General features: G+C 43.5%; 1 protein-coding gene across 1 annotated transcript in view; it reads left to right on the top strand.

Moving 5' to 3' along the window:
• Positions 1-883: 883 nt before the first annotated feature.
• fndc7a (fibronectin type III domain containing 7a) overlaps positions 884-23,513 on the top strand; it is a gene marked incomplete at both ends in the record, with an annotated part of 28,899 nt that continues 6,269 nt past the window's right edge. The window contains 10 exons of the mRNA XM_084311254.1: positions 884-976; positions 9,475-9,490; positions 10,545-10,805; positions 11,623-11,717; positions 13,038-13,203; positions 15,350-15,607; positions 18,174-18,437; positions 19,121-19,372; positions 20,395-20,646; positions 22,842-23,123. Coding sequence (XP_084167380.1) covers positions 884-976; positions 9,475-9,490; positions 10,545-10,805; positions 11,623-11,717; positions 13,038-13,203; positions 15,350-15,607; positions 18,174-18,437; positions 19,121-19,372; positions 20,395-20,646; positions 22,842-23,123 — 1,939 coding nt within the window. The remainder of the gene's footprint in view (positions 977-9,474; positions 9,491-10,544; positions 10,806-11,622; positions 11,718-13,037; positions 13,204-15,349; positions 15,608-18,173; positions 18,438-19,120; positions 19,373-20,394; positions 20,647-22,841; positions 23,124-23,513) is intronic.

The raw sequence follows: 23,513 nt of genomic DNA, 5'->3' as shown, positions 1-23,513 counted from the left end.
GACGTCAGGTTAGCTTCAGGAACTAGGCTGACCGTGAATCTTGAGCCTAGGCTAGCAGTGGGGACTGTGCTAGCTGGGGAGGCCTGGTTAGCTGCGGGGGCTAAGCTAACGGGCGGGGCTGTGCTAGCTGTGGATGTCAGGTTAGCTTCAGGACCTAGGCTGACCATGAATCTTGAGCCTAAGCTAGCAGTGGGGACTGTGCTAGCTGGGGAGGCCTGGTTAGCTGCGGGGGCTAAGCTAACGGGCGGAACTGTGCTAGCTGTGGATGTCTGGTTAGCTGTAGGAGCTAAGCTAACGGGCGGGCTGTGCTAGCTGTGGACGTCTGGTTAGCTTCAGGAACTAGGCTGACCATGAATCTGGAGCCTAAGCTAGCAGTGGGGACTGTGCTAGCTGGGGAGGCCTGGCTAGCTGCGGAGCCTAAGCTAGCAGTGGGGACTGTGCTAGCTGGGGAAGCCTGGCTAGCTGCGGAGGCTAAGCTAGCAGACGGGGTTGTGCTAACTGTGGACGTCTGGTTAGCTGCAAGAGCTAAGCTAACGGGCGGGGCTGTGCTAGCTGTGGATGTCTGGTTAGCTTCAGGAGCTAGGCTGACCGTGAGTCTTATGCTAGCTGGCTGACTAGCTGCGGGGGGAAAGCTAGCAAATGGGGTTGTGCTAACAATGGGGAACAGGTTAGCTGACGTAGCTACGCTAGCCATGGGAACCATACCTGGGATTCGGCTGGTGGGTAGGGTAGTAGCGAGCGACCTAAACCCATCCATGAGGGCAGCGACGTGGTCGGCCTTAACCCTGGCTCCTGTGTCGGACTCTCCGTTGCGACCTTGTCGATCATCTGGAACAAGAATACCCACTTGGCAGGCGAGTAATGCTCCAGATCACCGTCCACCATGCTACGGATGATCGTCATGGTATCGGCCACCTTGTCTGCTGTGCTCTTAGATGGTGGCGTCATTCTGTTACGAACGGGGGTGACGATGAAGGTGAGGAGAACACAGTTGCAGACAAGGAAGAGAGAACCGAGACAGAGACGAAGGGTGATACTTGATGAAGGGAGCTTTACTGAGTAATCCAAAATACAATACAAACGAAAGGCACTAGTACTCACTTGACAACAACAGGGAAGGCAGGCACGACACGGGGAAAACGACGAGACAATGACGCCACAATGATCCCAATAAACCACAAGCAATAAATACAGACACTAATTAACACTGATTACTAATGGAAAACACCTGGGGGAAGAAGGCACTAGAACTAAAACAATAATCAACAATACCGGAACAAGGACTAAACTAATACAACACACAGAATCAAAATGCCAACACAGAGAAAACCTAAACAGACAACACTTCTAACATAGACACTAATTGCCACAACAAAATATTATTAATATGAGCAAGTAGGGTCAATGTTGACTGCAGCTTCTGCAGATGACCGCTAGATGGCGGCATGACCCTGGGGCATTGATTCTCTCAGACCAGAGCTGGTCTGGGGGTGTAACAGTTCCTGCCAAATTCCCAATCAGGTCTCTGACATGAAGGCCACCTAATCATCCCTTCCCCTTAATTGGCTGCTATCAATCCCTGTCTCCTGAGCCGTTAGCCATTGTGTAGTGTGATGTGTGCCTGGTGCCAGTGTATGGCAGCCATTGAGCCTGCGTAGCCCACGGTTGGGTGCTACCAGTGGTGGTGAAGGAATTTCCACCCTACATTGTGGGGAGCGCTTTGAGTGTCTAGAAAAGCGCTATATAAAATGTAATGAATTATTATTATTATTATTATTATTATTATTATTATTAGTAGTAGTAGTAGTAGTAGTAGTAGTAGTAGTAGTAGTAGTAGTAGTAGTAGTAGTAGTAGTAGTACTTGACTTGACTTGACTTGAGTAGTAGTAGTAGTAGTAGTAGTAGTAGTAGTAGTAGTAGTAGTAGTAGTAGTAGTAGTAGTAGTAGTAGTAGTAGTAGTAGTAGTAGTAGTAGTAGTAGTAGTAGTAGTAGTAGTAGTAGTAGTAGTAGTAGTAGCAGACCAGGCTGCAGAAACAAATTAGTGGGGGGGCATAAAATGTTCTCGGGGGGGCACAATGGTTTTTCAACACAGGTTCCCTTTTATACGTTTCAGCTGGGACAGCGGCGCTGTGGCTTGCTTGGCGCTGCCCACGGTGCTGAACTAAACAGCAGAGAGGCAATTGAAAAATCTAATTTCTCTCCATCTTAAGAACTTTCACTTATACAAAAACAGACTGAACGGATATATATAACAGACCTGCTGGGGCAGCGGACTGAGAGCAGGGGACACAAACAGGCTGGATAAGATGGTCAAGAAGGCCAGTAGCGTGGTTGGGTGGAGCTGGACTCTAGCGAGGGTGGCGGAGAGGAGGAACCTTGCTAAGCTTCAGGCCATCAGGGAAAACCCCTCCCACCCACTATACACAGACTTGGCTGACAGGAGGAGCATGTTATAGGCTCACACTACCTAAATGCAGCACTGAACGGCACAGGAAGTCCTTCATTCCGACAGCCATCAGACTATACAATGCATCACTGTGCCTCACTGCATCACTGAGCACAGAGTGACAATTACCATCTTCCTGGACTCTTACTTTTTAAACAGCACTGTGCATTATTACACCTACTGTAGACTTCAGTATATTTTTACTGTATTTATTTACTGTATCTTTTATTCTATTTTTATTCTATTTAATTTTATTCTATTCTTAGGCCATTTGTTTTGTTATTCTTATTTGTGACTTGTTCTGTCTAAATGTTTAATGTTGAGTGATTTGCAGTGTCAAATTTCCCTCAGGATAATACATTTCTATTCTATTCTATATCTTTGAAAAGTCTCCATTTATTCAACACTTCTGAATTCACTGACAAACTGAACTGAACTGACAAAAATAAGGTGCATAAAAAAGCAAACAAAATTCCTCCACAGGCTACTCACCATCATTAGTAGAGCGGCAAGCGGCGTTTGGGGACAGAGTGAAATCCTCTTAAAACACTGCCCCTCCACTCATTCCTGAACTTTTTTGTTAAGTCCTTCTCAAATGCCAACTGAATTAAATTGGCCTTAGTTGCGTCGATGAAGCATACTAAGGCGATGTTCTGTAAAGACGTTCTTGAGGGTAGAAAACGAATTCTCACAGAGTGCCGTGCTAGCTTCAGTAGTGTTGTTGTTGACATCAGTGCCCACTAGGGCTGTCCCCGACTAAGGATTTGGATAGTTGACTTTGATTGACAAAAAAATAAAAATAAAAATTTACCAGGGTGGGCACAGCTGACTCAGTGGGCGGGCCCGGCCCCCTAATGCCCGCCCATGGCGCCGGGACTGAGTAGTAGTAGTAGTAGTAGTAGTAGTAGTAGTAGTAGTAGTAGTAGTAGTAGTAGTAGTAGTAGTAGTAGTAGTAGTAGTAGTAGTAGTAGTAGTAGTAGTATCCAGTACTACATCATCGTCTGGCATCACAGTCCAAGCTAAATCCTGAGGCAAAAGTGTGGCTAGCCTCCTTAAAATCGCCTCAAAGATAATCAGCAAATCCATCAACCAAAAGTTACACTACAAATAGATTTTATGGCCCATGAAATCATAGAAGATCCCTCAAATGTATTACACACAGAATACTAGATTCTACCCTCACATAGTTCAAGTTCAAGTTCAAGTTTGTTTTTATTTGTCACATATAAACGTACATGTACTTCACAGTGAAATGCTTTCTTCTGTATGAGCCCCTGAGAATGTGCTTCATACAGTAAAAAAAGTAAAGGAGGAATAACACTATACAATATACAATATACAAACTAATGTACAATCTAATTACAATCTAAGTACAGTGAAAAACAATGAGGTACAAATGCAGACTTAATGAGGTACACAACTTTTAAAGGGGAACTCCAACATTTTGGGAAATTTGCTTATTTAACATCTTCCCTGGAGTTAGACAAGAAGATACATACCTTTTTTGTCTCTGTGCGTGCATTTTAGCTTTGGGAATAGACGCTCCGTTAGCATAGCTTAGCTTCATCACTGGAAGTGAGGCAGGACAGTACCTTACAGTGCCTTACAGTGTATTGCAAGGTCTGACATTGACCAAACTTGATATGCATGACCTTGGTGGGCTCTAGGTCAACTCCTGAAAAGGGGGTCAATGTCAGACTTTGCAATCAAAAGTTAGGGGGCTAATAACCCTTGCCATAATTTCAGTGCGCCCCCTAACTTTTGATTGCAAGGTCTGACATTGACCCCCTTTTCAGGAGTTGACCTAGAGCCCACCAAGGTCATGCATATCAAATTTGGTCAATGTCAGACCTTGCAATACACTGTAAGGCACTGTAAGGCTACTGTCCTGCCTCACTTCCAGTGATGAAGCTAAGCTATGCTAACGGAGCGTCTATTCCCAAAGCTAAAATGCACGCACAGAGACAAAAAAGGTATGTATCTTCTTGTCTAACTCCAGGGAAGATGTTAAATAAGCTAATTTCCCAAAATGTTGGAGTTCCCCTTTAAGGCAAGGTGCAAATGCAAATGAGGAATGTAGTGCAAATCTTTTAATAATAGATCAATATAATGTAGTGTTAAAGTGAGTGTTTGTTTAAAGTGAGTGTGTGCATGTGGATGTGTGTGCAATGAGTGTAGAGATGGATGGGTTGATGATGTTACATGATGATGAGTCATTGAGCAGCCTGATGGCCTGGGGATAGAAGCTCCTTCTGAGTCTCTCTGTACTGGCCCTGAGACTCCGGTAGCGCTTGCCTGACTGCAGCAGTGCAAAGAGGCAGTTGTTTGGGTGACTAGAGTCTTTAGTTATTCTCTCAGCCTTGGCGCTGCAACGCTTGGTATAGATGTCCCGGAGAGTGGGCAGCCCCCCTCCAATTGTGCGTTCGGCTGATCGGGCCACTCTCTGTAGTCTCAGTCTGCTGCGGTCGTGTGCGGTGCTATTCCCAAACCAGGAGGCGATGTTACCAGTCAGGATGCTCTCTATTGTGCATGAGTAGAAGTTCTTAAGGATCTTCTGACTCATTTTGAACTTCCTTAGGCGCCTAAGGAAGTAGAGGCGCTGCCGTGCCTTCTTCACAACACTGTCAATGTGTGTGGTCCATGTCAAGTCGGATATGTGGACTCCGAGGTACTTAAAACTGTTCACTCTCTCGACCGGTGCCCTGTCGATGCTGAGGGGGCTGTAGTCCCTAGCCCCGACCTCCTAAAATCCACAATCATCTCTTTCGTTTTGCTGACGTTCAGGGAGAGGCTGTTCTCCCGGCACCACAGCGCCAGGTTCTCTACCTCTCCCAGGTAGGCCCTCTCATCGTTTGCAGAGATCAGGCCCACCACAACTGTGTCATCAGCAAACTTGTCTAGACTCTTCAGATCACATGTATTACACACATGTTAATTGCAGCTCAATGAAATGATAAGGTAACAGTCATTATAAAACAAGGTGTTGTGTTAATTACAGCTCAATGATAACAAGGTATTGTGTTAATTACAGCTCAATGAAATTATACGGTAGCAGTCCCTATAAGACAAGGTGTTGTGTTAATTAGGGGAGAACAGGGATGGTTGTCACACGGGTAGGTTGTCACATTCATTGTATTTCGCTACCAAAAGGCGCTTTCTCCCATATTTTGGTATGGAAATGTCCAGAATTGCGATCAGAGCTCACCTACATAGTCTTCTTTGAAGTAAGACAGCTGAACTTTAGGTGAGAGGACTTTTTGTGTTTTTCAAGTCGAATTGTAAATATTCAGCTCCTCAGTATTTTTGTTCTAGGCTTTTACACAATTGGTTTATAATGAAACAATTGTTACCCTTAAAAAGTGTGAAGGGAAAGCTATAGTTTAGATTGTTGTTGACTAACTAACACATTTTTAGACTACCTACCAAGCCTAGTACATCCCAACCTAGATCATCTGCCAAGCCTAGTACATCCCAGCCTAGACCACCTGCCAAGCCTATATACATCCCAGCCTAGACCACCTGCCAAGCCTAGTACATCCCAGTGTACTCCACCCCAGCTGGAAAAGGCAGCCAGCAAGAAGAAGAAACAGAAAAGAAAGAGACAGGAGGAGTCTTCATCAGATGAAGATGATTGTTTTTGTTTGGTTTGTATGGAAACGTTCTCCAACAGCCGTTCAGGGGAGGTATGGGAGAAGTGTTGGATGTGCAACCAGTGTGCACACAAGCTCTGCTTAGTTGTCATCACTGTAACTCAGATAGTGAATGAGTGTAGCCTAGTTGTGTTGGCTATTATTGTTAGGCCTATTTATTTTGTTCTTATTTTGTTATATAGGATGGCCTAAAGATGTCTTTCCTGTTTATGTTCATGTTAAGATGCATTAAGTTATGTATTTGTCAACTTGTCAATGCAATTCAACTTTCAAATTGAGTTCTTCCTTCTTGCCTTCTATTTAAGATTTTTTTCCATTAAAACACATAGTTACAACCAACCCCATAGTGTGTGACAACCATCCCCGTGATGGGGTTGGTTGTCACAATGTGTCAGAGTGTCTTTGATAGGTAATTTCCTCTTTGTTACAATATGTTGGAAAATGAGAGGGATACACATTTCAAGCCAACATCTTAAGCTTCAATTTAATGTAGGAATGACTATTGGAAGATGTTTTGATGATGAGCAATTCACACTAGAGTAAAAAGTGTGACAACCATCCCCGTTCTCCCCCGTTCTCCTCACAGCTCAGTGAAATGATAAGATAGCAGTCCCTATAAGACAAGGTGTTGTGTTAATTACAGCTAAATTAAATGATAAGGTAGCAGTCCCTATAAGACAAGGTGTTGTGTTAATTATAGCTCAATTAAATGATAGCAGTCCCTATAAGACAATGTGTTGTGTTAATTACAGCTCAATTAAATGATAAGGTAGCAGTCCCTATAAGACAAGGTGTTGTGTTAATTACAGCTCAATTAAATGATAAGGTAGCAGTCCCTATAAGACAAGGTGTTGTGTTAATTACAGCTCAATGAAATGATAAGCAGTCCCTATAAGACAAGGTGTTGTGTTAATTACAGCTCAGTGAAATGATAAGGTAGCAGTCCCTATAAGACAAGGTTCTGTGTTAATTACAGCTCAATTAAATGATAAGGTAGCAGTCCCTATAAGACAAGGTGTTGTGTTAATTACAGCTAAATTAAATGATAAGGTAGCAGTCCCTATAAGACAAGGTGTTGTGTTAATTACATCTCAATTAAATGATAAGGTAGCAGTCCCTATAAGACAAGGTGTTGTGTTAATTACAGCTCAATGAAATGATAAGCAGTCCCTATAAGACAAGGTGATGTGTTAATTACAGCTCAATGAAATGATAAGCAGTCCCTATAAGACAAGGTGTTGTGTTAATTACAGTTCAGTGAAATGATATGGTAGCAGTCTCTATAAGACAAGGTTCTGTGTTAATTACAGCTAAATTAAATGATAGGGTAGCAGTCCCTATAAGACAAGGTGTTGTGTTAATTACAGCTCAATTAAATGATAAGGTAGCAGTCCCTATAAGACAAGGTGTTGTGTTAATTACAGCTCAGTGAAATGATAAGGTATAGCAGTCCCTATAAGATAAGGTGTTGTGTTAATTACAGCTCAATTAAATGACAAGGTAGCAGTCCATATAAGACAAGGTGTTGTGTTAATTACAGCTCAATTAAATGATAAGGTAACAGTCATTATAAGACAAGGTGTTGTGTTAATTACATCTCAATGAAATGATAAGGTAGCAGTCACTATAAGATAAGGTGTTGCTATTTCTTCATCCAAATAATTTCATGGATTTGTTTTTGGATGTGTGTGAGATTATGTGCAAAATAAATCACCCCCTTTATAGTTCTGTTTGACTTGTTTATTAATTCATTTATTTATTTAAAGTGGAAACTGGGAGAGTAAATCTGGTAAATAATTTAAACATTTGTGTAAAGTGGACCTTTATGGACCTTTAGTTAGTACGTTAGTACGTTAGTTAGTTAGTACGTTAGTTAGTTAGTTAGTTAGTTAGTTAGTTAGTTAGTTAGTTAGTTAGTTAGTTAGTTAGTTATATGCCTTGTCTCCACTAGCCAGGGTTTTGCAGTGCTGTGGCCTGTTTGCCGCACAGTGAGCTTTTCCATTGTCTTTAGACCTGGCTGAGACAGACACCTTTCACAACTTGGCCAGACCTGGCTGAGACAGACACCTTTCACAACCTGGTCAAAGCCGGCTGGGACTGTTGTATCATCATGGTTTAATTTGTGTAATACAGTTGATGGTGTGAATTTTGAAAGGTTGCCTAGTAACAATAGAGGCACAAACCCAACCATACCGTACCATACTAGACCACTGCAAGCCCCAGCCAGGCTGAGCATAGTTAATGGAGGCACAAACCAAACCACACATTTACATTTAGTCATTTAGCTGATGTTTTTATCCAGAGCGACTTACAAGTTCTGTACGACAAGTCAGCAGGAAGGGTACAACTCTTTCAGCTGAGTAACAATGTTCATCAAATAGTGTTGAAACGTGGGTGCTGCAGTGTTGAGTGCATAGTAGTAAAGACGTATTAGTATAGGAAGAGTGCATGATAGTAGAAGACAGTAAGAAGGTTAGTGTTGTTTTAGTGTTTAGTGTTTTTTCATTTCAGATATGGATTGAGGAAGTGTGTTTTTTGTCAACAGCGAAAGATTGGACAGGTTTCGGCTGTCCTAACTGTGGTGGGAAGTTCATTCCACCATTGTGGATCAAGGACCGAGAATAGGCGGCTTCTCTTTGATGACCCTCCCGGAGCTCGGATAGGGGTGGGTCTGAGGTCAGAAGATGGGGTCTTACTCTTGAGGGTGTGTAGTTAGAAGATGTAGAGCGTAGGGTTCTTTGACCGGAGGTAGGCGGGAGCCGTTCCCTTTGCTGTGCAATATGCCAAGTCAAGAACTTGTGCGGCGATGGGGAGCCAGTGCAGGTCCCATACCGTACCATACTAGACCACGGCAAGCCCCAGCCAAGCTGAACATAGTTAATGGAGACAAGGCACTAGTCTTGATCATGTCCACTGGCAGATGAGGTTGTATTACTTGGTTTCACCTGAGACTTCTCTTCATGGCTGAACATGTGATCTGTATCAATGAGTGGCCTGTAGGCAGATATCACAGACCTGATATACGTACACACCTGCTATATCCGCTACCGGCCCCCAGGTACATCTCTGCCTGTCTCTGATTGGATGTTAGCCTCCAGTGGGCGGGGCAGCACTAGTATTTCTATGAACACAGACGTCAATCTGAGAAAGAAAAGAATCAAGAGAGAAGAGAGAGAGTATTAACTGAAGAGTGACAGAATGCAGCAGAGCAGCAGAATGATTTCCTCCTGGCTGTTGGGTTTAGCCTTTATGTCCTTTATGATCACACAGGTGAAGTCTTTCACATTTCATTTCATAGAAATTAAGAAATACCACATTATATTAGAAGAATTGTCTTTCAGACTGTGATTAACACATGTTATGTACCTTCTCTTTCAGACTGCGTCTCATACAGGTATGTTGATGTTGCTCCATTAGAACTGAGATACTGCAGTCATGTGTACTATAGTAATACAGTAGAAGTATTTCATTCAAACATTGCTGTTGTTCTGAGTGAACCTTTTCTTCTTCAGCCAGTAGGTTTGGTCAGGATGTATTTTGAGAGACTGTTCTAGAACTAACATCCAACATGTATTTCCACTCTAGAACTGGTTCCTCTTAGAGAAACGTGTGGTTTTCTCTGTTAGAGGCTGATGACACTGTGATGGCCATGTTAGTACACTGTACACACTGGTAGACAGTAGTGATGTCATAAACTAAACTCACACAGGTGTGTCATAATGGCTCAACATACTTGATGCTATTACTAAATGTGATGCTTTCCATTAGTTGAATGTAATGATGCTATTAGTAAATGTAATTTCCTTTGTTAGGATATAATCTCATCATTGTTAATCCTTGATTTAAATTCTCATGTTTATATTGTATATGTATATCTTTAGTATATAACGTGTGTCTGTACAAGTATATTTCTACCCCTAAGTACTTTTCTGAGACTTGCAATCTAGCTATTTTTGTTTCTTCTTATGTGTTTTCATGTACTAATTCAAAGGACATGTTTAATATGATAGTCATGAATATGCTATAGGTGTAATCTTAATACACTTAAACAGTGTACTATTTTGGAAAAACAGAAATACCTCAAAAGTATAATTTCAATACATTTAAGCACATCTTTTAACTTTTAACACATGTTAAAGGTACAACTTAAAACAACTTTACTATAATTTCTGAATACATATACATTCTGAATGCTGAATAATTTCAGAAAATATACTTAGGTATATATATTTTTGACTTGCGAAGTTATTCAAGATGAGGTATTATAATTATATTATATATAGAGGTGAACCCCTCCTGCTGAATTTGTAAGACTACAGGTAAATTAATGTAACTGTATTAATGTTTCTTGTTGACTAAATGACTAAATGTAACTGTATTAATGTTTCTTGTTGACTAATTTACTAAATGTAACTTAATGTTTCTTGTTGAAACGTCATCATCGCCAGGTTTCCACGCGGTTATCAGAGCGGCGACATCTAAGATGATGATGGTGCAGTGGACGTCTCACACTGGAGCCAGCTCCTACAAGGTCACCCTCACGCCCACCAGTCCTCCCAACAGCCCCTCTATCTGGCAAGTGTTTGGCCCAAACACCGCGCTGGGCTCCGTCACCCCCCTGGCCCCAAACACCGTTTACACCGTCCTGGTGGAGGTCCTGAACAGCACCAACGAACAGATTGACAGCTTCACCATCGAGGCTCCCACAGGTGAGCTGTCATGTCTCTGGATATCTGGGTACGAGGTTGAACTCATAGTAGATTCTATTCAACTTTGAATTATAAGCAAATCAGTTGTCTTTAAACTTTGACTTGATTGATATAGAGATAGATGTTGTGTTTAAACTTTGACTTGATTTATATAAAGATAGATGTTGTGTTTAAACTTTGACTTGATTGATATAGAGATAGATGTTGTGTTTAAACTTTGACTTGATTGATATAGAGATAGATGTTGTGTTTCAACTTTGACTTGATTGATATAGAGATAGATGTTGTGTTTAAACTTTGACTTGATTGATATAGAGATAGATGTTGTGTTTAAACTTAGACTTGATTGATATAGAGATAGATGTTGTATTTAAACTTTGACTTGATTGATATAAAGATAGATGTTCTCTCTCCTCAGAGAGATATTTTACTGATCTTCTTCCAGCTCCAGTGCATTGTGGTCTAATGAGTTATCTTCTCTTCCAGCTCCAGTGCATTGTGGTCTAATGTGTTCTATTCTCTTCCAGCTCCAGTGCATTGCGGTCTAATGGGTTCTCTTCTCTTCCAGCTCCAGTGCATTGTGGTCTAATGAGTTATATTCTCTTCCAGCTCCAGTGCATTGTGGTCTAATGAGTTCTCTTCTCTTCCAGCTCCAGTGCATTGTGGTCTAATGAGTTATATTCTCTTCCAGCTCCAGTGCATTGTGGTCTAATGAGTTATCTTCTATTCCAGCTCCAGTGCATTGTGGTCTAATGAGTTCTATTCTCTTCCAGCTCCAGTGCATTGTGGTCTAATGAGTTATCTTTTTCTCTTCCAGCTCCAGATGTTTCCAGGGTCCTCAGTGTGATGTCAGAATACAGCGACAGACTCAATGTGGAGTTCACCACAGTGATAGGGGCCTCCAGCTACAAGGTAGGGCTCAGTTCTGTCCTACTCAAGATTCTCTAATCTAATCTAATCTAATCTAATCTAATCTAATCTAATCTAATCTAATCTAATCTAATCTAATCTAATCTAATCTAATCTAATCTAATCTAATCAGATTTGATCCAGTCTAATCTAATATAATCAAATCTACTGTAATCGAATAGAATCTAATAGAATCTAAAGTAATCTAGTGTAATCTAATCTAATGTGATCTAATGTCATCTAGTGTAATCTAATCTAATGTGATCTAATGCAATCTAGTGTAATCTAATCTAAAGTGGTATAAGGTAACCTAATGTAATATAATGTTCTAATGTAATCTAGTGTGATCGAATGTAATCTAATGTAATCTAGTGTGATCTAATCATAATCATAATCATAATCAAGTTTATTTATATAGCACATTTACAACAGTTGTGACTGTACCAAAGTGCTTCACAGATAAGAGCATAGAGCAAGAAATACATATACAATACATATACTAAATATAATAGTGCAAAAAATGCAAATATAAATACATGCAGGGGTTTAGATAGAAATAAAAAATAAAAGAAGAATAAAAGAAAGAAAAGTGCAGCAGATTACAAAAATATGGCATACAAGGACTAAAAGTAATGACCTAGGAGGCAGGCTCAGCTCTGGTCAAAGGCCAGGGAGAAGAGATGAGTCTTTAGTAATATATGTAATAGTAATAATGTAATATAATGTAATATAATGTAATAATATGTAATATATGTAATAATGTAATATAATGTAATATATGTAATATAATGTAATATAGTGTGATCTAAGGTGATTTACTGTGATCCAATGTGGTCTAAAGTGATCTACTGTAGTGTGATCTAGTGTAATATAGTGTGATCTAAGGTGATCTAATGTGGTCTAATGTGATCTACTGTAGTGTGATCTAGTGTAATATAGTGTGATCTAAGGTGATCTAATGTGATCCAATGTGGTCTAATGTGATCTAGTGTAATATAGTGTGATCTAATGTGATCCAATGTGGTCTAATGTGATCTACTGTAGTGTGATCTAGTGTAATATAGTGTGATCAAAGTTGATCTAATGTGATCTAATGTGGTCTAATTTGATCTACTGTAGTGTGATCTAGTGTAATCTAGTGTGATCTAAGGTGATGTAATGTGATCCAATGTGGTCTAATGTGATTTACTGTAGTGTGATCTAGTGTAATATAGTGTGATCTAATGTGATCTAATGTGGTCTAATGTGATCTACTGTAGTGTGATCTAGTGTAATCTAGTCACGTGATCTAAGGTGATCTAATGTGATCCAATGTGATCGAAGGTGCGCGCTGAGACTGCTGACGGCACGTTCTTCCAAGAGTCCCCCGTGTCGGGCTCTCCTGCGGTGGTGAGCTCTCTGCAGCCCTACACAGAGTACATCGTGAGCGTCATCGCTGTGAACGAGGGCGGCCGGAGCCAGCCGTCCCAGCCTGTTAGCAGCAGAACCCGTGAGTACGTCCAGAGGTCAGAGGTCAGAGCTGAAATCCATCACAAAGAAGAATGTTTCTATTGAACTGAGATTCAGTTACAATTACAACTGCCTTGCACTGTAATCATAAAGACCTACTCTACCTCAACCTATAGTCTACCCAGAAATAACAGTTTACATACCTGTATGATAGCATGTACAGTAATAATGTAATACTGTATACTGTATAAAAAAACAAAAAAAAAATGTATATACTGTATATATATATTTATCTACAACCGTTTGGATATATCGGCATATATCCCTGTTCACTTCCCTTTATACATACCTGTTTATATTATATCACTGTTCACTTCCCTTTATACATACCTGTATATATTATATCACTGTTCACTTCCCTTTATACATACCTGTTTATATTATATCACTGTTCACTTCCCTTTATACATACCTGTATATATTATATCACTGTTCACTTCCCTTTATACATACCTGTTTATATTATATCACTGTTCACTTCCCTTTATACATACATGTATACAGTATATTATATCACTGTTCACTTCCCTTTATACATACCTGTGTATATTATATCTATATCACTGTTCACTTCCCTTTATACATACCTGTTTATATTATATCACTGTTCACTTCCCTTTATACATACCTGTGTATATTATATCTATATCACTGTTCACTTCCCTTTATACATACCTGTTTATATTATATATATATCCCTGTATAGTATACACAGGTGCCATAACTGGCATGATATATACGTCATGCATTGTAGTTCGTGCAGGTTTGGTAGTAAGAGTCAGACACATCTAGTGGTCAGACCTTCATAGTAGTTCTCGAGGTCTGCCACCGTTAGTTCTCCAGAAGTCCCTGCCCACGGTTGTGGAGCCTGATGGCCTCTGGCAGGAAGAACTGAAAGGATAGATAAGATAGAAGAAAAGACCAGATAGAAAATATAGAAGAAAAGAAGACAAAAGATATGGAAACCGGTAGTAAACCCCCCGCCCCCCCCCCCCAGCACAAGTCACCTAATCCCTAGACTTTACAATAGGAAAGCCCAGATAGATCCATGTAGGTTCACCTCAAGGTAAACACGGTTTCTGTCTGAGAGCGGCCCAGGGGACCACTCCTGTATCCGTGGTAACAGAATCTCACCCCTTTCTGTAAAAGACGACAAACCATATGGTGAGAACATCGTGGGGCCAGTGTTTGTAAACCAGGCTCTGATTTCTGCCAGGAGCAGTTTCACCTCCACTGTCTGGTATCTGCTGACAATCATCATGTTACCTTGTATGGACAGAGATCACCTTCCAGAAGATTACATTACTGTCAGTTTACCTCATATTTCCTAGTTACACACAGTCCTCATATTTCCTAGTTACACACAGTCCTCATATCTCTCCTAGTTACACACAGTCTGCATATCTCTCCTAGTTACACACAGTCCTCATATCTCTCCTAGTTACACACAGTCTGCATATCTCTCCTAGTTACACACAGTCCTCATATCTCTCCTAGTTACTCACAGTCCTCATATCACCTAGTTACACACAGTCCTCATACACACACTCCTCATATCACCTAGTTACACACAGTCCTCATATCTCTCCTAGTTACACACAGTCCTCATATCTCTCCTATGACTGAGAGTCATGTTTACCATCTCAGAGTCATCTTTACCATCTCTCTCTCTCGTTGTCTATTCAGACTTTACACCTGATGACATCACAAATTAGAGTTTTAGTGCACTCGTTCTTGGACATGGAGTTGGACAATATCCTTGGACTGTCATATCCCATAATAACATGTGTACAGTTGTAGTTCAGGTGTGGTGGCTCAGGGTGTAGCCAGCATGTATTTGCACTGTATTTGCAAATCTGGTATGTCATAAATGTATAGATGTAGCAGTACTGACTATCTGTATGTCATGTATGTCATATATGTCTATATGAATTGAAAATGGGGGACCCTGATGGAAACAAGACAAACGTCTTTCTCAGGTCTGCATCCCCTTAACAATTGTATGTATTGAGCCGTACTGTATTGTACCCATTCTGCAATCTGTTAAATAAAGTTTTCATTCATTCATTCATTCATGTATCTGGTTAAACACACGATTGCGTCTTTAATCCCCCCCCCTCCCCCAGTCTTGGCCGCGCCTCTCCTGAGCAGCTCCTCCCCCAGTAACTCCATCGTGGAGGTGTCCTGCGTCCCTGTGGCCCACGCCCAGCTGTACACGGTGACACTGACGCCCTCTGCTGGAGACGACCTGCAACAGAACAGCAGCAGCCCCAACATGAACTTCACTGGCCTGGCGGCCGGCTGGTCCTACAGCATCCAGGCCCACGCCTGGGACCCCGAGGGCCGGCCGGGGGAACTCGCCTCTGGATATACGCAATTCACACGTAAGCCAGGCGCACATGCACGCACACAAAACACACACACACACACACACACACACACACACACACACGCACGCACGCACGCACAGTCGCACACACACACACACACACACACACACACACATACACACACGACATGGCTATGTCACCAGACACGCCGTGGGTCTTCATTTTAATCTACCTCTACCAAGAACAAATGCACTTAAGAGAACCGTAATGTATAGATAGACCTGCTGTATACTGGAATTGTATACGATTATATGTGATTGTGAATGTAATGATAATCAGCAACAAATATACTTTTAAGAAAAAAGTTTTAAAATGCTGTTATGAATAATGAAATACAGTTGAGTTACTGATTTATTTAGTTAGTATTGTTCGTTTAGTTAGTTAGTTTAGTTAGTATTGTATTTGTGGCTGGAGCCTTTGTGTGTTTTTGTTGTGAGATTATAAAGATATTGAGAATGTACTTAGGCTAGAGGTGGCTTTCATGGAACGTCCATGGATGCTACGTTTTGTGAGAAATATCAACCAAAATGCAATAATAAAATAAACGTACAGGAACAGTAATATCATACTCTTCCAGCGCTTTACTCGACCGCTGTGCTGACATGAGGTTACCGTGGTTACAAGCCTCCATGCTGGAAGACTTAGAACCACATGTTCTGTGCCTCACCTTGTTGTGTTGTTGTAATGTGACTGGCAGGCCTGGTTGTGTTGTTGTAATGTGACTGGCAGGCCTGGTTGTGTTGTTGTAATGTGACTGGCAGGCCTCACCTGGTTGTGTTGTTGTAATGTGACCTGCAGGCCTCACCTGGTTGTGTTGTTGTAATGTGACCTGCAGGCCTCACCTGGTTGTGTTGTTGTAATGTGACCTGCGGGCCTCACCTGGTTGTGTTGTTGTAATGTGACCTGCAGGCCTCACCTGGTTGTGTTGTTGTAATGTGACTGGCAGGCCTGGTTGTGTTGTTGTAATGTGAACTGCAGGCCTCACCTGGTTGTGTTGTTGTAATGTGAACTGCAGGCCTCACCTGGTTGTGTTGTTGTAATGTGACCTGCAGGCCTCACCTGGTTGTGTTGTTGTAATGTGACCTGCAGGCCTCACCTGGTTGTGTTGTTGTAATGTGAACTGCAGGCCTCACCTGGTTGTGTTGTTGTAATGTGACCTGCAGGCCTCACCTGGTTGTGTTGTTGTAATGTGAACTGCAGGCCTCACCTGGTTGTGTTGTTGTAATGTGAGTGACTTGCAGGCCTCACCTGGTTGTGTTGTTGTAATGTGACCTGCAGGCCTCACCTGGTTGTGTTGTTGTAATGTGACCTGCAGGCCTCACCTGGTTGTGTTGTTGTAATGTGACCTGCAGGCCTCACCTGGTTGTGTTGTTGTAATGTGACCTGCAGGCCTCACCTGGTTGTGTTGTTGTAATGTGACCTGCAGGCCTCACCTGGTTGTGTTGTTGTAATGTGACTGGCAGGCCTGGTTGTGTTGTTGTAATGTGACCTGCAGGCCTGGTTGTGTTGTTGTAATGTGACTGGCAGGCCTGGTTGTGTTGTTGTAATGTGACTGGCAGGCCTCACCTGGTTGTGTTGTTGTAATGTGACCTGCAGGCCTCACCTGGTTGTGTTGTTGTAATGTGACCTGCAGGCCTGGTTGTGTTGTTGTAATGTGACTGGCAGGCCTGGTTGTGTTGTTGTAATGTGACCTGCAGGCCTCACCTGGTTGTGTTGTTGTAATGTGACCTGCAGGCCTCACCTGGTTGTGTTGTTGTAATGTGAACTGCAGGCCTCACCTGGTTGTGTTGTTGTAATGTGACCTGCAGGCCTCACCTGGTTGTGTTGTTGTAATGTGACCTGCAGGCCTCACCTGGTTGTGTTGTTGTAATGTGACCTGCAGGCCTCACCTGGTTGTGTTGTTGTAATGTGACCTGCAGGCCTGGTTGTGTTGTTGTAATGTGACTGGCAGGCCTGGTTGTGTTGTTGTAATGTGACCTGCAGGCCTCACCTGGTTGTGTTGTTGTAATGTGACCTGCAGGCCTGGTTGTGTTGTTGTAATGTGACCTGCAGGCCTCACCTGGTTGTGTTGTTGTAATGTGACCTGCAGGCCTCACCTGGTTGTGTTGTTGTAATGTGACCTGCAGGCCTCACCTGGTTGTGTTGTTGTAATGTGACCTGCAGGCCTCACCTGGTTGTGTTGTTGTAATGTGACCTGCGGGCCTCACCTGGTTGTGTTGTTGTAATGTGACCTGCAGGCCTCACCTGGTTGTGTTGTTGTAATGTGACCTGCAGGCCTCACCTGGTTGTGTTGTTGTAATGTGACCTGCAGGCCTCACCTGGTTGTGTTGTTGTAATGTGACCTGCAGGCCTCACCTGGTTGTGTTGTTGTAATGTGACCTGCGGGCCTCACCTGGTTGTGTTGTTGTAATGTGACCTGCAGGCCTCACCTGGTTGTGTTGTTGTAATGTGACCTGCGGGCCTGGTTGTGTTGTTGTAATGTGAACTGCAGGCCTCACCTGGTTGTGTTGTTGTAATGTGACTGGCAGGCCTGGTTGTGTTGTTGTAATGTGACTGGCAGGTCCGCCCACGCCCACGGTGGTCAACATGTCTATGGAGACGTCTGGAGGTGTAGCAGGGCTGCTGGTCTCCTGGGAGGATGGACAGGACACCATGGGGATGCCCCACTACTCAGTCGAGAGCAACACCGGCCTCTCCTGTAACTCGACCTCCACTTCCTGTGTCCTGGCTCCCGTGGGCTGTGGACAGACACTCACGGTCCAGATCACCGCCTCCAACCTGGCCGGTCCCAGCCTGTCCTCTGACCCCGAGCCCTTCATCACCGGTGAGTAACACTTCTATAAGACCATTATCAGACCCTGACACTTCTATAAGACCATTATCAGACCCTGACACTTCTATAAGACCATTATCAGACCCTGACACTTCTATAAGACCATTATCAGACCCTGACACTTCTATAAGACCACTATCAGACCCTGACACTTCTATAAGACCATTATCAGACCCTGACACTTCTATAAGACCACTATCAGACCCTGACACCTCTATAAGACCATTATCAGACCCTGACACTTCTATAAGACCATTATCAGACCCTGACACTTCTATAAGACCACTCATATAATCAGAACATGATACTTCTATAAGACCACTCATATAATCAGAACATGATTCGTGTATGAGACCACTTATATAATCAGAACATGATACTTCTATAAGACCACTCATATAATCAGAACATGATTCGTGTATGAGACCACTTATATAATCAGAACATGATACTTCTATAAGACCACTCATATAATCAGAACATGATTCGTGTATGAGACCACTCATATAATCAGAACATGATACTTCTATAAGACCACTCATATAATCAGAACATGATTCGTGTATGAGACCACTCATATAATCAGAACATGATACTTCTATAAGACCACTCATATAATCAGAACATGATTCTTGTAACTAGTATTTAATTGTATCTGTTGACACCCTCCCCAGTCCCCTGTCGTCCTTATTCGTTGTCTGTGACGGAGGAGGAGCCAGGGATCTGTATTCTGGCCTGGGCTCCCGTGAACTTCGCTGACACCTACGAGGCCATCGTCACCAGAGACGATGAAGAGGAGCAGACCTGCAACACCACCACCGCCTTCTGCGTCTTCGACTGCCAGTGTGGCTACGGGTTCCTGATGAACGTCTACGGCTCCAACCAGGCAGGGTCCAGCCCACCGGGACTCCTCAACTACACCACCTGTAAGTTATACTACACCCTCTAGAAGTTATACTACACCACCTGTAAGTTATACTACACCACCTGTAAGTTATACTACACCACCTGTAAGTTAAACTACACCACCTGTAAGTTAAACTACACCACCTGTAAGTTATACTACACCCTCTAGAAGTTATACTACACCCTCTAGAAGTTATACTACACCACCTGTAAGTTATACTACACCCTCTAGAACTTATACTACACCACCAGTAAGTTTAACTACACCACCTGTAAGTTATACTACACCACCTGTAAGTTATACTACACCCTCTAGAAGTTATACTACACCACCTGTAAGTTAAACTACACCCTATAGAAGTTATACTACACCCTCTAGAAGTTATACTACACCACCTGTAAGTTATACTACACCACCTGTAAGTTATACTACACCACCTGTAAGTTATACTACACAACCTGTAAGTTATACTACACCCTCTAGAAGTTATACTACACCACCTGTAAGTTATACTACACCCTCTAGAAGTTATACTACACCACCTGTAAGTTATACTACACCACCTGTAAGTTATACTACACCACCTGTAAGTTATACTACACCCTCTAGAAGTTATACTACACCACCTGTAAGTTATACTACACCCTCTAGAAGTTATACTACACCACCTGTAAGTTATACTACACCACCTGTAAGTTATACTACACCACCTGTAAGTTATACTACACGACCTGTAAGTTATACTACACCACCTGTAAGTTATACTACACCCTCTAGAAGTTATACTACACCACCTGTAAGTTATACTACACCACCTGTAAGTTATACTACACCACCCATAAGTTATATTACACCACCTGTAAGTTATACTACACCACCTGTAAGTTATACTACACCACCCATAAGTTATATTACACCACCTGTAAGTTATGCTACACCCTATATAAGTTACTCAAAGGGTTTTCTTGCCTTTCGTTGCCATGACGATGTGATGTCAGAAAGTAGAGGCCGACAGGACACTTCTCTATTGTCTTCCCACAGTGCCTTGCTGTCCAGACGACGTCTCCATCTCCCTGATCGCCACGGAGACGCTGGAGATGACGTGGACGGCGGTGCGCGGGGCGGAGCTCTATGAGACGCGGGCGGCGAGTTCAGACCTCATCATTTGTAACGACACAGCGCCGATCTGCGTCCTCTCCAACCTGAACTGTGACGAACACTACGGCGTGGTGGTGCTCCCCTGCAACGACAGAGGCTGCAACTGGAACTGCAGCTCACACACCAAGGAGACTGGTACACACACACACACACGCACGCACGCACACACACACATACACACACACACACACACACGCACACACACACACACACACGCACGCGCGCACACACACACACACACACGCACACGCACACGCACACACACACACACACACGCACACACACACACACACACACACACACACACACACACACACTGTACCAAGCCTGCAGTACACACACCAAGGAGACTGGTACACACACACACACACACGCACGCACGCACACACACACACACACACACACACACACACACACACACACACACACACACACACACACACACACACACACACACACACAATATAATAAGTAGAGTAGGTTTATACTGTACCGAATACGTAGCATACAGTTCAGTTCTACTTCCAGTTCTAGGAAGTAGCATGAAACGGTTATGAGTTGTCATGGACGATCAAAAAACCTGGTGCTGACCCAGCCGACTTAAATAATTATAGGCCCATCTCCAACCTTCCCTTCATCTCAAAAACCCTTGAGAGGGTGGTTGTTGCACAGCTGCAATCCCACCTCGACACAAACAATCTCCACAAACCCTTTCAATCCGGTTTCCGCCCACAACACAGTACCGAAACAGCCCTTGTCAAAATCACCAACGACCTCCTCCGTGCAGCTGACTCTGGACTTCTCACCATCCTCATCCTCCTCGACCTCAGTGCGGCATTCGACACCATCTCCCATCCAATACTCCTGGACCGCCTGGCTGGCATTGGGATCACTGGTGTGGTGTGTGGTGTCGCACTCTCCTGGTTTACATCATACCTCACTGACAGACAACAGTTTGTTCAACTCAAGACCCACAAGTCAGGGTGTTCAGCTGTTCACTGGGTGTCCCCCAGGGATCAGTATTGGGTCCCCTCCTATTCACCATCTATCTCCTTCCCCTGGGCACAATCCTCCGTCACCATGGGGTCCACTTCCACTGCTATGCAGATGACACACAGGTCTACATCTCCTCCACACCCACCACTGCCCTTCCCCCCACCTCCCTCACCACCTGCCTTGAGGACATTAGGAGCTGGATGAGCAGACACTTCCTGAAATTAAACGGCAGCAAAACTGAGGCCCTGCTCATCGGCTCCAAATCCACCCTCACCAAATCACAAAACACCCCAGTTCCAAACATCACCATCGACGGCTTCCCTGTACCCTTCTCCCCCCCAAGTCAAAAGCCTCGGTGTCATTCTGGACGGTTCCCTCTCCTCTGCACCACACATCAAATACACCACCCGGTCTGCCTTCTTTCACCTCCGTAATATCTCCAGACTCCGCCCATCCCTGTCCCAATCAAATACAGAAACCCTGGTCCACTCATTTGTCATATCCCGGATCGATTACTGTAACGGAGTGTAACGCTCTCCTCACGCCCTTCCCACCAAACTCATCAACAGACTCCAAATCGTCCAGAACTCCGCTGCCAGGATCATCACCCGCACAAACTCATCCCACCACATCACCCCCGTCCTCATTCAACTACACTGGCTCCCTGTGCACTACCGGATTGATTTAAAAAAAAAAAAAACCTCTTACTCACCTTCAAAGCCCTCCACAATCTAGCCCCCACCTACATCACTGACCTCCTCCAAGATTACACCCCCTCCCGCACCCTCCGCTCATCCTCTACTGGACTCTTCTCCAGCTCACGCCTCAGTACCATGGGTGCCCGAGCGTTCAGCTGCTCGGCTCCCAGACTTTGGAACTCCCTGCCCCCGCACATCCGACAGTCAGACTCACTCTCATCATTCAGATCACAATTGAAAACCCATCTGTTCAAACTCGCATATTCACTATAACCTCCATCACTGCCCAATACCCCCTGTTGTTTGTTTGTCTGTTATTTTAACTTCACTGTTTTTTATACTTCTTGTTGTTTATCTTATTATTTTCTTAACCTTGTCTTTTAACTGCCTTGCTTACTGGGCATACTCACTATAACTGCACCCTGTGTGCCACTGTTTCATATTTCATACGTTTACATTGTTTGTCTTGTTTTTAACTCCACTGACACTTTTGCCAAGATCGTTGTTTTAATCTTGACTGTTCTGTTTTTATGCCCTGTAAGGTGACCTTGGGTGTTTTGAAAGGCGCCTCCAAATAAAATGTATTATTATTATTATTATTATGGTAACGCAGGGTCATTCTCTCTGTCCAATCAGCTCCCTGCATGCCCACCGATCTGGCCGCCTCCCCCGCCGTGTGGTTGGGAGTAGAAGGCTCCTCCTTCAACGTGAGCTGGAGTGCGGCGAACCGGGCAGCTGAGTACACGGTCTGGGCTCTGGGGGAGAGCAGACAGCCGCATAACTGCACCTCCTCTGGCCCCGCCCCCTTCTCCTGCATGCTCACCGGGCTGCCCTGTGGCTCCGCCTTTGACGTCAGCGCCATGGCGACCACGCACACAGGACAGAGCCTGCCCAGCTTCGCCATCACCATAGAAACACGTGAGTCTCAAAGTGTACACAAAACAACAACCATGTAAACAGATCGTCCGTCTGTCTGTCTGTCTGTCTGTCTGTCTGTCTGTCTGTCTGTCTGTCTGTCTGTCTGTCTGTCTGTCTGTCTGTCTGTCTGTCTGTCTGTCTGTCTGTCTGTCTGTCTGTCTGCCTGTGTGTGTGTGTGTGCGCGTGTGTCTGTCTGTGTGTCTGTCTCTCTGTATGTGTCTGTTTGTCTGTCTGCCTGTCTGTCTGTCTGTGTGTGTGTGTGTGTGCGCGTGTGTCTGTCTGTGTGTCTGTCTCTCTGTATGTGTCTGTTTGTCTGTCTGTCTGTCTGTCTGTCTGTCTGTCTGTCTGTCTCTCGGTCTGTCTGTCTGTCTCTCGGCCTATTTGTATGTC

The sequence above is a fragment of the Notolepis coatsorum genome (assembly GCF_963971535.1).
Source record: "Notolepis coatsorum genome assembly, chromosome: 3".
In the NCBI taxonomy this organism is placed as follows: domain Eukaryota; kingdom Metazoa; phylum Chordata; class Actinopteri; order Aulopiformes; family Paralepididae; genus Notolepis; species Notolepis coatsorum.
Note: the sequence above shows the minus strand (reverse complement) of the source record. Positions and strands in the feature narration are given on the sequence as shown.